This window comes from Phaseolus vulgaris, chromosome 2 (genome assembly GCF_051622355.1).
Source record: "Phaseolus vulgaris cultivar YP4 chromosome 2, ASM5162235v1, whole genome shotgun sequence".
Taxonomy (NCBI): Eukaryota; Viridiplantae; Streptophyta; class Magnoliopsida; order Fabales; family Fabaceae; genus Phaseolus; species Phaseolus vulgaris.
This window is the reverse complement of record NC_143499.1, coordinates 50262250-50277539: the sequence shown is the minus strand read 5'-3', so window position 1 is coordinate 50277539 and position 15290 is coordinate 50262250. Positions and strand designations below refer to the sequence as shown.

At 33.4% G+C, this 15290-nt stretch overlaps 2 protein-coding genes across 2 annotated transcripts; both read left to right on the top strand.

Moving 5' to 3' along the window:
- Nucleotides 1–1516: 1516 nt before the first annotated feature.
- On the top strand, nt 1517–4148 carry WOX1 (WUSCHEL related homeobox 1). The gene is made up of 4 exons (XM_068615319.2): nt 1517–2096; nt 2218–2535; nt 2727–2803; nt 3388–4148. The coding sequence occupies exons 1-4, from the start codon at nt 1910–1912 to the stop codon at nt 3883–3885; spliced, it is 1080 nt and encodes a 359-aa protein (XP_068471420.2). The 5' UTR covers nt 1517–1909; the 3' UTR covers nt 3886–4148.
- Nucleotides 4149–9897: 5749 nt separating this feature from the next.
- Nucleotides 9898–10930, top strand: ATLP-1 (Pathogenesis-related thaumatin superfamily protein). The gene has a single exon (XM_068615317.2). It carries the CDS (start codon nt 9936–9938, stop codon nt 10680–10682), a length of 747 nt encoding a protein of 248 aa, XP_068471418.1. The 5' UTR covers nt 9898–9935; the 3' UTR covers nt 10683–10930.
- Nucleotides 10931–15290: the final 4360 nt, after the last annotated feature.

The following is a 15290-nucleotide window of genomic DNA, read 5'->3' as shown; positions in this document are numbered from 1 at the left end:
TGAGTGTGGTGGTGGTGCTTGTTTTGTTTTGTTTGGTTTGGTTTGGTTTTCCCTAGCCAGCCAGAAATGACAAGTGATTAGGGCTTTTATTGGCAGTGCAGGAGTAGGGGAAATGCACAACATTACAGAATCACAGTAGAGAGTGGATAGTGGTGTAGTTTGCATGGTACTCTCATTACATATTTTGCATGCACATCTCATAAATAACAGACATACAAATAGTAGGGATTCAGAATTTGCAGGAAGTAGGCCCTCCACCCAACGAAAAGCTAGAAATAATTAATCAATTATAGGTTTGAAATTCCATATGAGCAACTCGAGAATTGAGTCATTCCTTCATTATGACCAAGGGATTATACCTAAGAGGCAAAAGGAGAGAGAAAACAGACGAAGCAGGCCACACACACAGAGCACATGGACACAATTGCTCCATCAATTTAATCCAATTAATTCATCTGGACCATGCAAAAAGATTCCAAATGGGTAACATAACATGCAGTAATTTTCCTTCTTTAATTGCTGCATCCACCAAACTCAAAGGTGCAACTATTTACAATAATACTTCCACAAGCTCTTCTAATATACAACAACTTGTGATTCATGATATGAACTAAGGTTATTTTCATTACTTTTCAACTATTTATCGTCTCTGGGGCATTTTAACTTTTAGGTACCTAGCCAACCTACTTGAACAAAGAAGATGTCATGCTCCCAAAAACACACAGCACCGTTTAAAAATGACTATTGGAAAAGGAAAATATAGACAGAATAGTGATAGATAGAAAGACATATGGTGAGATGAAAATGAAGATTGAGAGAGAGAGAGAGAAGAATTGAAGTCGTACAGTGGATTGTGCAGGGAGGGAGAGAGAGAGAGAGAGTGTGGTGTGCATGGACAATGGACAGCATATTAGACAAAGAAAAGGTTAGGAGTAGCAGAGAGGGAGAGAGGGGCAGTTCGGATTGAGAATTAGTGTGAAAGGCACGAGACGTGAAGGGAACAATAAATGAGAGGGGGAAAAGAGAAGGGGTGATGAGGCTCATGATAACCCTCATGATCGTCACGTCGTTTTTCATTTGCTACTCCCAAAAATCTCCCAGAATTCCACGCTTCCTCACTGACTCCCTTCTTTGCTTTTCTTTTTTGCCTTTGTCCTCTCTCACACCTTCTCTCTCTAAATAGCCTAGTCAACCTCATGTCCCCCTCACTTTGTCCCATATTAAACCAACAACTCCCTTTCTCATTCTCTCTCCCTCTCAGACACAAAATACTTCACACACTACTCTACTTTCAGCTTCAACTTCAACTAACTACTCACTTTCAACATGGGTACTTTCATAATACACTTTTTCCATACTAGATCATATTATAGATCTAACAAACTCTTGTTAAGATAGACTTTAAATGGTTTTGATGTCATATTAAAAAGTGTACTTTAAGTCTAACTCAATCTCATACCTACGAAGTCAGGTTTGCACCTACTTATATACCCTCTAATATCTAGTTGATATGGATGTCCAAGAATGCCCTTCTCCCTTCACCTCTTTATTACCATCCACCCATGCCATATATAAGCCTTCTCTACTTTTCATCTCAAGTAGCTAGCTCTTACCATTTTCTGGGCCACCTTCACATCACTCACTGCCTTGCATCCTCCCCACCCCTTTTTAGATTCTCAACTTTAACTCCCATTCTCCCCCACTCCTCCATTTCAATTTCCACAACACAACCGAAGAGAACCCCACTTTTCCCCCCTACTTATTATTGCACTTCATTGATTCTAGATACTAAATATAGGTATACTACCTTCCTTCACCTATTTATAACCCCTTTCCATCCCCCACCACCCCAACACTGCCATAAACCCTAACTTTTCCTCATTAATAACTCAAGAACAACCCTGCAGCAATGTGGATGGTTGGTTACAACGAAGGTGGTGAGTTCAGCATGGCTGATTATGGACTCAATGGAAGAAAACTCAGACCTCTCATGCCAAGGCCAGTCACTTCTCCCAACAACACTCCAAACACAAACTCTCCATGCTTGAGCCGCATCCATCATGGCAACGACTTTTTTTCACAATATCACAATCTGGGTATGTTACTTTTTTTTACCAGCCTCTTTTTCTCTGCCTTCTCTGTTTCTCTGGCTGTGTTTGTTTGCATGCAGACATGGTGTGTGTATACACTTGTGTGTGAAGAATTTTTTTTTATTAGCATCAGTGGCCGATCAAGGCAAGAGAGAGTTCAATCCTCCACCCGTAGTGGTGAGTTCAAGGTGGAATCCAACTCCGGAGCAGCTAAGGGCATTGGAGGAATTGTACAGAAGAGGGACAAGAACACCGTCTGCCGAGCAAATCCAACAAATCACGGCACAGCTTCGAAGGTTTGGAAAAATTGAAGGGAAGAATGTTTTCTATTGGTTTCAGAATCACAAAGCGAGGGAAAGACAGAAACGCCGCCGTCAAATGGAGTCAGCGGCTGAGGGTCATCACACCCGTGACTTTGATGGTACTCTTGACAAGAAAGACTTAGGTAAAAACCAGACCACATAATTACCACCATGCTTGTTTCTTTGCATGAAAGAGACAAATAATGAGAGTGTGTTGATTTGTTTCCTTTTTATTTTCTCCAATTGAGTTTTGTTTTGTTTCTTTTTTCTCTCATCCGGGTTGTTGCTTGAGATGTAAAGTTATATTCTTTTTTGTTTTTCTTTTTGTCTACAGGGGCAAGTAGGACAGTGTTTGAAGTGGAACAGACCAAGAACTGGGAATCCTCTACAAACTGCAGTACCCTTGCAAAGGTCTATTATTATTCTATATCCTCCTTTGTCTTTTCAACTTTGGATTTTGAGTACTTAATCAGCAAAAAGTTTAAGGGTATGATAAGGGTCCATTAAGCAGTGATTTAATTAATTATTGGCATATGATTACTAGAGAATGAAGTTGAATAGAAAGATATGCACTAGCCAGCTAGGTTTAGCTAGGGAAAGGACCCTAACAAAAGCTTTGTTTGTTGGGAAATGAAAAGGTCCTAAAAGCTGCATTCCTTCCTTTCTGTCGGGGCTGCTGTGATGAAACTTAGCTGGGCTTTTGGGGCTTGTGCTTATTCATGTCATTCAGGCCAGTAGCTTTTGGACACTCCATACAATATTCTATGGAATTGAGCACCATATTCATGGTGGAAAAGACAACTCTCACCCTACTTTAATTTGACTTCTCATAGACCATGCAACTTTATTTGAAAATACTACCAACTAGGAGTGCATGCCCATTTGAAATCTGTGCTCTCCAATAACTTTTTTCCTTTGCCCTTTGGCTTTTTACCACACATGTTGAGGTTTTCACCAGTTTGTTTCCATTGCATGCCTACATTTAAAATCTTCAGGAATCTGTTTCAATACAAAGGGCAGCAGCAAAAGCAGATTGTAGAACAGAAGGATGGCTCCAATTCGATGAAGAAGAGTTACACCACACACAGCACACAAGAAACTTAATGGAGAGGAATGCCACGTGGCACATGATGCAGTTATCTTGTCCTCCCCCTCCTTCGGTTTCACCCCACCTCATAAACACACCTCCTACCATCTCTACTTCTAGCATGGCCACCACACCCTCTGTCACAGCAAGAGTAATGGACCCAAAGCTCATTAAGACTCATGATCTCAGCTTCTTCATTTCACCTAACCGAGAAAACAGTATTATCCACTTAAGCAGTATCAACACCGATGATAATTCTGTGGAATCTCAAACACTTCAACTTTTCCCAATAAGGAACGGGGATGAAAGCAGTGACAACCTTAACCACCACAAAGAGACAGAGGTATCGGTCTCAGCAATGAATGCCCCCAGCCAGTTTTTTGAGTTCCTTCCATTGAAGAAGTGAAGTTATCAGAAAGGAAAAACTTGCCGTGTATGTAAAATCATGGGGCTGCGTTTAGACATTGTATTTTGTTAGAAAATAGTACTACTTTTATTGTCATGGATGTTATGTATCAAGGAATTGGTGCTGTAATAGGACGCTAGTTTGAGTGAGGTATTTTGCCTTAAAATGCATTTTGACTATGTTGATTGAATCAAAAAATTACTTAAGTCCAAGGGTTTGTTGTTTATGGAACTTGATATGTATGTACACACGTTGTTGTTGTTGCTTCTGCTTCTGATATGTATGGTGAGAGAAACAGGAAAAGGTGGTGGAAAAAGGAGTGAGGGACTTAAATAAAGAATGTATAAGGAATTTGATGTGAGGGTTTGATTAAAGACATGGTATCTGAAATGGGAATAAGATGTGACAGACTAGGATGTTGAAGTAACTATGAGCATGGGTTGGAGAATTACTTTTGTTCTTTTGTTGCATAGTTGGAAAACAATACTGTACATTACCATCAATGTTCTGATCGGGTGAACTCTGTAGTCCAATTTATTACAATAAAGAAATCACATCAATGCACCTAAAAGGAACAGAACATTTAAGGTAACGTTAGTGAATTCAATTGAAACAAGTTTAAATTATTTTGCTACCTAATTAAATAATCCTGATATGGTCAGACTAGAATTTTAGTTTTACGAAGAGAATATCCACCTATCATGCTTCACCAACCAACACAATATATTCAATGCAACACATATAATAACTTCTTTGTCAATTTTTATCTTTAAGAAGTGCTTCCTATCCTTTGTCCAAACATCTCCTAAGCCTACCCATCTGAGATAATAAGTTAATTATATGTATACTACTATAAAAAATTAAATTTTTAATATAATTATGTAAGAGAAAGAGAGAAAAAGTCCAAATAAATAAGTATCTAGAAGAGCAGTTCTGAGAGTTCTGATCATTGTGTATGGCTAAACCTGGAACATTTGGCTAGTTCCTTGAAGACACTGTGCATCTGTGAGGTAGGGTTTATTACATTAGGGCATATGATCAATCTTTCAAAAATCTTAAGGCCTAAGACTAGGACGTGTCACTCAAGAGGCGTCAAGCATCACCAGGGTAAAAGGATGGCCAAAATATTCCCTCTGCAGCCATTTAAGCCGTGAGTAGGGGACCATTATACAGTTTAAACAATATGCATGCATAACAACCCTCATAGTTTGAACCATACATATTTCCGCGTTTCCTTTACATCTAATTCACAAGACAACCTGGTATTTAGCTAGCTAGCATGCATGTTCATGGCTACAAAGTAAATCATACAATGTTTTTGTCTTCTTTTTCTTGAAGAGGGAAGTGAAATAGAAGGATTTTTTTTCATCAGTAATGAACAATTTACAAAGACATTAGACTCTAAATTCATTTACAAAGAAACAAGGACAACCTATTAATGTAACACAGACAATTTCTCAAAATACTAACCCTCTCAAAAATATCAACTCACAACACCAAACCAGACTAACCGAATAAAGACATAATAGAGGATAAAAATCCAAGATTAGTTGGGAAGTGTGACGAATGAATAGGGAAATGCAGTGAGAGATATTAAAATATGTTGGAAGATGAATGCATGTATGGAGAGAGAAGAGAGATGGTTGGTTCGTGATCACGGGTGGTGCAATAGTTTGTGAAAAGGGGTGATTTTCAAGCTGTGGCTTACCTACCTACTTGGTCCTCTATTAGTCCCTACAGCATCTACTCCAAAGTTGCAGAAACTAAAATCCAAGACCTTCACAGATCGGTCGCTTTAGAACCAAACTGAACCAACAACACGGACTAAGGGCCATACATTTTCTTCTCTTTTCTTGCTACATCTGTTTTTCATTTCTCACTTCCTTCTTTCTTACGCATGGAACTCAAGTGGATATTCACTGCACTTCTATATGCATCACAGTTCATAAATCAAAGACAAAAGCTACACAAGTAACATCATTTTGATTTAAATTTTCATAATGAAAACTGTATTTCAAGGACTTGGATTTGGGGTATCTGAAAAATGTTCAAAATAATGCATTTCACTCTCATTTGGATTTTGTAAGTTGAAGCTCATGTGCTGCAAAGTTTTGTGATTACTTGGGTTCTTAAATCCAGAATAAGCATGCTGTTTTGTTTTGTTTGGTAGGGTTGGACAGTGTATTACATGTGTTAAAGCATTAAGCATATACTTTCTGAGAGGAGAAAAACTGATTTACAAATCAGTGCATATATGTACATGTTCAACTACATTTTCTGAGAGTGTAATTAAACCAAATAAGCTATTTAGTAACTTAGGAAACTTAACCTAATGTTCCTAAATATCACTTTAGAAACTAGGTAGACAATAATAATAAAAGTGCAGAAATTCACATGTCAAGGGTAAAACCAGGCTGGTTTCAGAACCTGTATTTAAGGTAACACAATAAATAAAAAAATAAAATTTTATAATTTTAAAAAAAATCAAGATAATGAGTATGAAATAGTTATTAAATTTATTAGGAGTTTGAACTTATTATTTATCCAATGCATGCAGATGGTTAAGCCACATCTCAAATTTTAGCATAACGTGTCTTTTATATAAAACAAAATTGGACCGCAACTCATGACACTAGAAATTTGAAAAAAAAAATTGCCATGTCAATGTCAAAACTACCTGTGGTAACTTTTTCAAAAGTAATTAAATAACTCAAATAAATAAAGTACAAAAATAAATTCCATGGCTACTTTCACTCAAAATTAATTCAAAACTTATTTATATTTTCAATCCTTAATTTCTGTTGTAAAATGGTTTTAGTCTATGAAATTTAAAGTGAGATGAGTTTTCATCACTCCAAACATATAAACAAATTAATTCTTGGTTTTTAAAAATACAATTCTATTTTCTCCAATTTAGTGTTAAAGGATTGAAAATAAATTTGAAATTTAGTTCATTATTATAATATTCACATTTTTAATTAAAAATAAAATTATATATTTGTTTAAAATTTGTTGTTAAAACTATATTCACTCCATATTTTAAAGGTTAGATAGATAATAAATTATAATTATTTAAATAAACTTAAATGTTACATAAAACAAAGAAAGTTATATAGTTTAATATATTTTAAATACAAATAGATAAACAAATGAAAATATAAATTATACTAATTTTTTTCAATATGAGGTTAAATCTTATGTTAGTAACCTTTTTAGACAGTTTTTGAGTTATACTTATGTTAGGTTTGTTTCAACTGATGTACTACAGATGAGGGATGAATATAAATGTTGATTTAGTAAATATGCACTGAAATGGAAGAAAAAAAATTATTACACAACATAATTTCACTCAAGAAGTGTTAAGAAAGAAATAAAAAGACACCAAAGCGAGTTTAAGAATACTACTTAAAGTGTCTTTATAATGATCGAATCCACACATGTAACTATTATCGAGATAATATAATAGTGTTTAATGGAAAAATAAAATGTAATACTCTATTTATTTGGTTATCTATTTATTAGTTTATTGTATTTTATTATTTGGATTTACTTATTTATTTTAAATGCAATTTTCATGAAAATTTATTAATTTTAAAAGTTATTTATTTAACAGTTTTCTCAAAAAGATGTCACGTGGAGGGGCAAATACATGCTAGACATTATTTATTAAAAAATACCTCAGAATGTTATAATTCAAATTTAATGAACAATTGAGAAGAAAATTAAGGAAAAATTATATCTTAAAAATTGTCATCACTTCACTGATAATAAGAGATAATATTTTTAAAAACAATATGCAAAACAAGCTGGGCCATTTAGCGCAACCCAAAACAAGCTGGGCCATTCTTCAAGGAATTTCATTGTGTTAATCATTTGGGAATTTCTTTCTGCACCCCCTACATTCATTTAAATACCAAAAATACCCTTTCACAGTTTGGTGATTTCAGAACAGTATTCCATAAATAAAAAGTGTTCCCTAAATAAGATTTCGTAAGCAAAGACTCATGATAAAAAAATCTGAAAAAAGACAAAAAATAATTCAAAATATTTTTTAGAAAACACATTTTTTTTATTTTCAGATTGGTAAATCCAGAATTAACAAAATGTATTTTAAAAAATATATTTCAAAAATATTCTGAAAAAAGAGATTCATAAGTTATTTTTAAAAGGAGTAAAATAATCTTATAAAAGTGCAAGAAACCATTTGTCACAATACATAAAGGAACAGGAACAGTCTAATGATTTTTTATGGCCAAAGAAAAACCATGTTTAAACACCAAAATTTGTAAATAATAAAAACGCCAAGAAACAAAGCCTATTATTTTATTAAACTTGTTATTTTAACTTTTTTTTATTTGGAAAATGAAAATAATGGTTAGCCATTAATAAAGCATATAATAAATATGGTTGGGTAAAAGATATGATGATTCCCTGTCTAAAGTTTGTAAACGTTAGGTAACCGTTGGGAAAAAAAAGTTGTTTAAAGTTACATTTTTATACGAGCATGCGTAAGTTTTAGTTTGAAGTTGGGTAATATTAGCAAAGTAACTTTGAAAAATACTGCAGTAGAAGGTTTTAAAATTAAAATTAATTTTATTTAACAGAAATATTTGACTTTGTGGCCCAAAAGAGTAGCAGAAGAGGTTGTCCTTAAAATTAGTAGCTCAGGTGGGTTACATGTCGTTTAGCCTTCTGCACTCTCTAATTCTCCTTTAACCACACCTTCACTTCCCCTTAACCAACTTTGTAAAATCATCGTAGCCGTACACACACCGACAGTGGGATGGACGTGCATGCATGGGCGCGTCTCTTTCCTATTGGATTCGTAAGTTTCTGAGATTCTGTTTTCTACACAAAGATTCTATGCTACTCTTTTCTCACGCGCTCTGTCAAAATCCTAACTTCACCTACTTTATGCTCAACTATAAAATTGAAAAATAAATGCAATAATAGATCATTCAAATTCTGAGGATATCTATTTCTCAAGTTCCTTAAATATATTTTTAAAGTTCTATTTTGGCAAAAAATTCTAAAAATATCAACTAATCTATGATATTTAAAAAATAAATTCTTATAGAAAAAATATAACATTTTTGTAATTAATTTGAAAAAAAAAATTATTGAAAAAAAAACTTTGAAGGAGAACAAGTATATATAAAAACCTTAAACAAGTATAATACAGTGTATAATTAAAGTGAAGAAAGTATAATTATTTTTATTACACTATTGGTTATTATATGGAGAATATATGTTTGAAGGTGATGATCATGTTATGCTGTCACGTTCTCCAACAGTGACTGTTCCCAATTCCTCAACCTGCTCCAGTACTTCCTTGGAAATGAATATGAATAACCAATTAATGGAGTACTCATAAATTATTTATACAAAAAAAAAAAAGTGTACGTGACAAAGAAAGTTCAAATATAAACATAGTTAAAGTATCTTACACAAGTTTCCGATCCACCACAACCTTGCAAGGAGGAAACGGTCGTGTGTCAAAACCTGAGCCAAATCAGCTTGCAATTTTACTCTTTTTAAGTTATTCACGATGTTTTATCATTTAAAAATAATTTAACCAATTTTGATTTTTTTACCTGGGTTTTTTTTCTTGTTTTTATCAAAATAGTGATAAATTTGTGATAAGTCGTACCAACTACTTTAAAAGTTAACACGATAGAAATCGTGTTAAGACTTTGAAGATTAATATGGTAAAAACCGTATCAACTTGGCATAACTTGGGAATGGGTGGGGCGTAGCTTGTTTGTGTATCTGAATATTGTAGTATATGTTTACATTTCTTTTCATTTTTTTTCTTGCTCTGTGTTGTGCGCGGACAAACTTTTCCTTCCCAACCTTCCTCCTCGATTTTCACACTTTATAAAAGCTGCCTAGCCCAACGTATATATGTGCATAGGGTCCACATTTTAACCTAATTTTGAACCACAACAAATCAAAACAACAACATCATTTACTACTAAACTTCCTTAAACACACTTATGAGTCTATAAAAGCTACTAACTGCGAAACACAACACATTCATCACTCTCACCATGGCCTCAAAGCCCATCACTCTCACCGCACTCTTCTTCCTACTCTCCACCCTCTCACCGCTCAAGGCTTCAGCAGCCTCCTCATTCGTATTCTACAACAAGTGTCCGCACCCAGTGTGGCCCGGGATCCAGCCCAGCGCCGGAAAGCCCATTCTCGCCCGCGGAGGCTTCAAGCTCGCCCCCAACCGGGCCTACTCCCTCCAACTCCCCGCCCTCTGGTCCGGCCGCTTCTGGGGCCGCCACGGCTGCGCCTTCGACGCCTCCGGACGCGGCCGCTGCGCCACCGGCGACTGCGGCGGGTCCCTCTACTGCAACGGCATCGGCGGCACCCCGCCGGCCACCCTGGCGGAGTTCACCCTGGGCAACGAGCAGGACTTCTACGACGTGAGCCTGGTGGACGGGTACAACCTGCCCATCTCCATCACCCCCTTCAAGGGATCCGGAAAATGCAGCTACGCGGGCTGCGTGAGCGACCTGAACACCATGTGCCCGGTGGGCCTTCAGGTGCGTTCACGCGACAACAAGCGCGTGGTGGCCTGCAAGAGCGCTTGCTCCGCCTTCAACTCCCCGAAGTACTGCTGCACGGGCTCGTACGGAAGCCCGCAGGCCTGCAAGCCCACGGTGTATTCGAAGATCTTCAAGAGCGCATGTCCGAAGGCCTACTCCTACGCCTACGATGACCCCACTAGCATCGCCACTTGCACCAAAGCTAACTATTTAATCACTTTCTGCCCTCATCGCCACTGAACTCAACTCAACTATTCACCTACCACTTTAACCTAGTTACTTTTTACCCACCTACCCTTCTATTATCTCTTAGTATAATACTCTATGTTGTGTATTCCTATATTTGGCAATTCATTTTCGATCTATGTCACACAATGTGCTATGGCATGCCACTTTTGAAGACTTTGATTTGTTTTGGTTTGTTCAGTATTATTACCTAATGTGTTCAAATGTGAGGTGGTAAAGCACATTCTATTATTTTTCTATAACCCCACATCGTCTGTGTACCTTTTTTGTCCCTAATTGGCTTATGATTAGTCTATTTCGCGAATTTGGTGCTTAGTTTGTCTGTTTGGCTTTGGAGCTTGATACTGATGTACTTGGATTTTGCAAACACTAACCTTAAAAGCTGTTCTCTTCACGTGATTAATGAAATTAAAACCTGCCTCCACATTCTTATTCTGTTCACTTCATTGGTTTCATTATGGGATAACTTGATAGTGAAATGATGATGGATAACAGCACATGGGAGTAGAGTATGCTTGCTTCTGGTTACATACTAATTCAAGAATTTCAGATCTCAAATCCGAGAGATAGGATCGGAAGAGGGTCAATCATTGTATTTAAGGTATAGTTTGTTTTGGAGGTAAGTGTTTTGTCATGATTTTATCTTTAAAAAACTTTTCGACGGATTGAGGGAGAAGGAATTATATATTATCCTTGACATCGACTCTTAAACAATGTAAGACTATATTGACAGTACTGAAACAATCTCTTTAATCTAGACCTAAGGGTGAATTTCCCAAATTGAAGTGTTTGGAATACATTTTTCGTTTCTACAAACAGCGTAAATGTTTCAAACTCAAATACAAAAGATAACATCGCTAAAATCAATAACACAACAAAGTAAAGGATTTGAACCTTAATTTAGAGGCACCCTCCTATTTTACCTACAAGACTATGGACATAAATTCGATAAGAGATTGTGAATGTATTGAAGGCTTTGGAAAATACATTGTTGATCAATAATAGCCAATGGTGTGTGTATGCCAATGGGGCATACACTTAGTGGCTGCTTTTTGTTTTTATGTTTCTAACCACTCAAAGGTCGTTTGTAGTATTAATTTAAACTAAGAAAAAAACACACACTACTGACTGTTTATGCCCTTGAAAAAATCAGATACCTTCATTCCACATGCTTAGATTTTGGAAGAACATCGATAAACAAAGGAAAAGCAATGGAAGAGAAGATCATCCATGACAAGTAACAAGAGTTGCGGACCATGTCATGTGCATGCTTGGTTTCAAATTACGAAACTAGTTTTACGAATTTCATATAAAAATGTGTGCTTCATAGTATGAATTCAGAAGGATTAATTATTTGTTTCCTGAGTAAAATAATTTGAGTTCTATTAATTTTAACTCAAACATATATTAAATATTTGCTTAAATTTCATTCGGAAGTATTTTTAGACTCAAAAATTATTTTGGGAGGTTGCTACCCTCGTTTCTAATAGCATTTACAAATGAAAGTTATAACTTCCTTATTTTTTTGGTTATCTATATATTAGTAGAGCCGAAGACTAAAAAAGTTTGAGTTTTTGAGATTTATTTTGAGAAAGTTATTAACTTTTACAAAGACAAAAATGGGAATCTTAAACCACATTTTTAAATGAAATTTAATTGTTGATAAATACTATAGTGATGAACATACTATGTTCAACAATGTTCTAAAGAATGTGAAACTTTTTTATTACGAAAATAACATTTCCAAGCATTTCGATTGCCACTTATTTAATCCTTTCATACCTATCAATCATGGTTAAATATATGAAGTATTAATTGTGTAAATGTTAAGATCAAGAATATTTAAGAGCTTTGAGTCACTACACAACTTTTTTAACCGAGTTTATATTTTTAACGATGATCATCATGAATAAAATGATTTGATCAATTAATCTTAAATGATGAACAACTATTATAAAATAATAAATTATGTGGTTAATCCAAATTACTCGATCAAGTCAGAGGATATTATCTTATTAATCTATAAATATTTACTATCTATAAAGTACAATCTATTTTATCTCATACTCCCAACTCTCATATTATTAAGAACTTGTCATTTTTGTGTGCTCCTAGTGACTTAAGCATCGAATAGTCATTTTCATTTGGATATCTCACTCTCATTGGAGACTAATTAAAAAACTCATTCTTTAAGAAATATACCATCTTCATCGAGTTGCACTCCCAAAACTTATTTTCGGCAGGAACAATAAGGATTTATTTCTATGTGATAATACAGTTGTTTGAAATTAATTAAAAAGGGGTAGTTAAATTTATTATATATTTTAATTTTTATTTAAAGAATGCATGTGAGGTTGTTGGTTAAAATTTCATTTGAAAATAGCATTTTAGAGGGGTGTAAAAAGTAGAAGCGGGTATGGGCCTTGTTGTTGAATTTTGCTTTTGGACTGCAACATAATAAAAATTAAAAACAGATAGGGGTCAAATGAGTAGTAACATAGGAGTTACACTTAGAAACTTCAAAAACATGTAATTCTTCTCAAAGCCAATAACTTCTCTCCTTTCATCATTCCCTTTCTATTATTCCTTCTCTTCTAGAATACAAACACCTTATTCTTCATTCCAACTTTTCTTTTTCTTTTTCAAGATAGCCACAAATTCTACCTTAAGTAAACTTTTCTCTTACCCTTTACTTATTCAACTTCCATATTTTGGTAATTTTGAGTATAGTGTGGGATATTTTATTATTAGTATTTGATTTTCAGAGATTATCAAGAAGCATAATTTAATTTGTAATGTGGTAACAATTGATTATTGGGTATGTAGATTGAGTGAGCATCTTAGGATAATTTAATTTTCTTAAAAATTTATGAATATGAATAAATTTTGAAAATTTACATAAATGTGTAAATGAGGCTTGGAAGCACGATTTGAAATAATAGAATCTTGCTTCCAAATATAATTTTTTTAAGTTCTCCATAGTGTTTCAAGTTTTTTGAATTATCGTGTTTTGTTTAAAATATTTTTGACAAAGTTGTCAAATGGATGACTACTTCAATTTTTTTTAAATGTTACTTTTTTTTATTTAGTAAAGGTAAAATCATATGTTCTTGAATGACTTTTTTTTTAATTATATTTAGGTTTTGAAGGCATCAAATGACAATATATTTTAAAATAGTTTTGATATATAAGTCATATGAGATTTTGTGATTAACAAAACCAATATCATGACAATCATTCTTAATTTCATGTATAATTTGTTTTTCAAATTATTATTTGTTACCTTTTATTTAAAAATATATTACTTTTTAATTAAATTTTCTGAATTAGTATTATTTAACACGGTAGAAAGGATATAATTAAAAAATAAAATGCTTATCCTGAAATAGTTTTTCTAAAAATCCCAAACTTGTATTTGTTTTTTGATTACTTGTTAGCTTTGATGTATATTTTCCTAAAATAGTAGTTGGCAAATAGTCCTATTTATTTATTTTATAAAAAGAGGACAATAAAAAATAATTTATCTTCATATCCTTTTCACGTATTAAAGTTACATGCGTGTTGAAGCCGTGTTGATAAGTGGCGTGTCCTATTTGAAGGGTAGCCACGAATGATTTTTTTTATTTACTGTCAGAATTAGCCACAAATAAATAAATATAATAATAATAGAAAATAAAAAAATAGTTGCACACGTAACGAGATCATTGAACACGTCACACGTTTTTCTAGATTAGCACGAACCACAAGCAGTCTCGTCGGCTATCTGTCTGTCGGTTGCCAAATATCTTAGTCAAAATATCATTAAATTGTAATTAATTAATATAACACACTGAGTTTTTTTATAAAACAAAAATTGACTAAAATATTACCACAATGAAAAAAAATTATATTGTGATTTCCTATTTTAAGATTTGAACACGCTTTTTTAATGATGTGTATCGAATATCAATATTTGAAAAACACTCATAAAATACGTATATATGAAGTATTTAATTCAAAAATATTTGTTTGATTTTTTATAATAGTTTTACCACAATTTTAGAAATGAAAAATATATAATTTTCTAAAATTTTAAATTTAATATATAAATTATTTTTATAATTATAAAAATAAAGAATAAATACTTTTAAATTAATTATGAGAAACATTCTTATATTTTAAAAAACTAAAATATAATTATATACATAAATTTTTACTATAAATTTATAAATTTATATAATTCATAATTATACTTATATGAAAGATGTAAATAAATACTGCTTATGTCATCACTTAGTAAAAAGGAGAAAAGAATATGTCTTAAATGTTTACTTATAAGAATAATGAATAATGAGAAGAATTTTCAGAAACATTTGAATTGAATTTATAAATTTTTTCATTAAATTAGGTGTGCACAAGCATTAATAATTATATATATAAGTACATTAATAATGAATAAATAAAAACAAGTAAACAAGCAAAAGCATGCTGAAACTTAATTTTGATTCTAATAATCGATTAAATGGCCAAATTAATAATAGATCATGCAACAGAATAATTAATTGTCTACTAAACATATATATAGTTGATTATATATTTAAAAAATAACATTTATTGACAAAA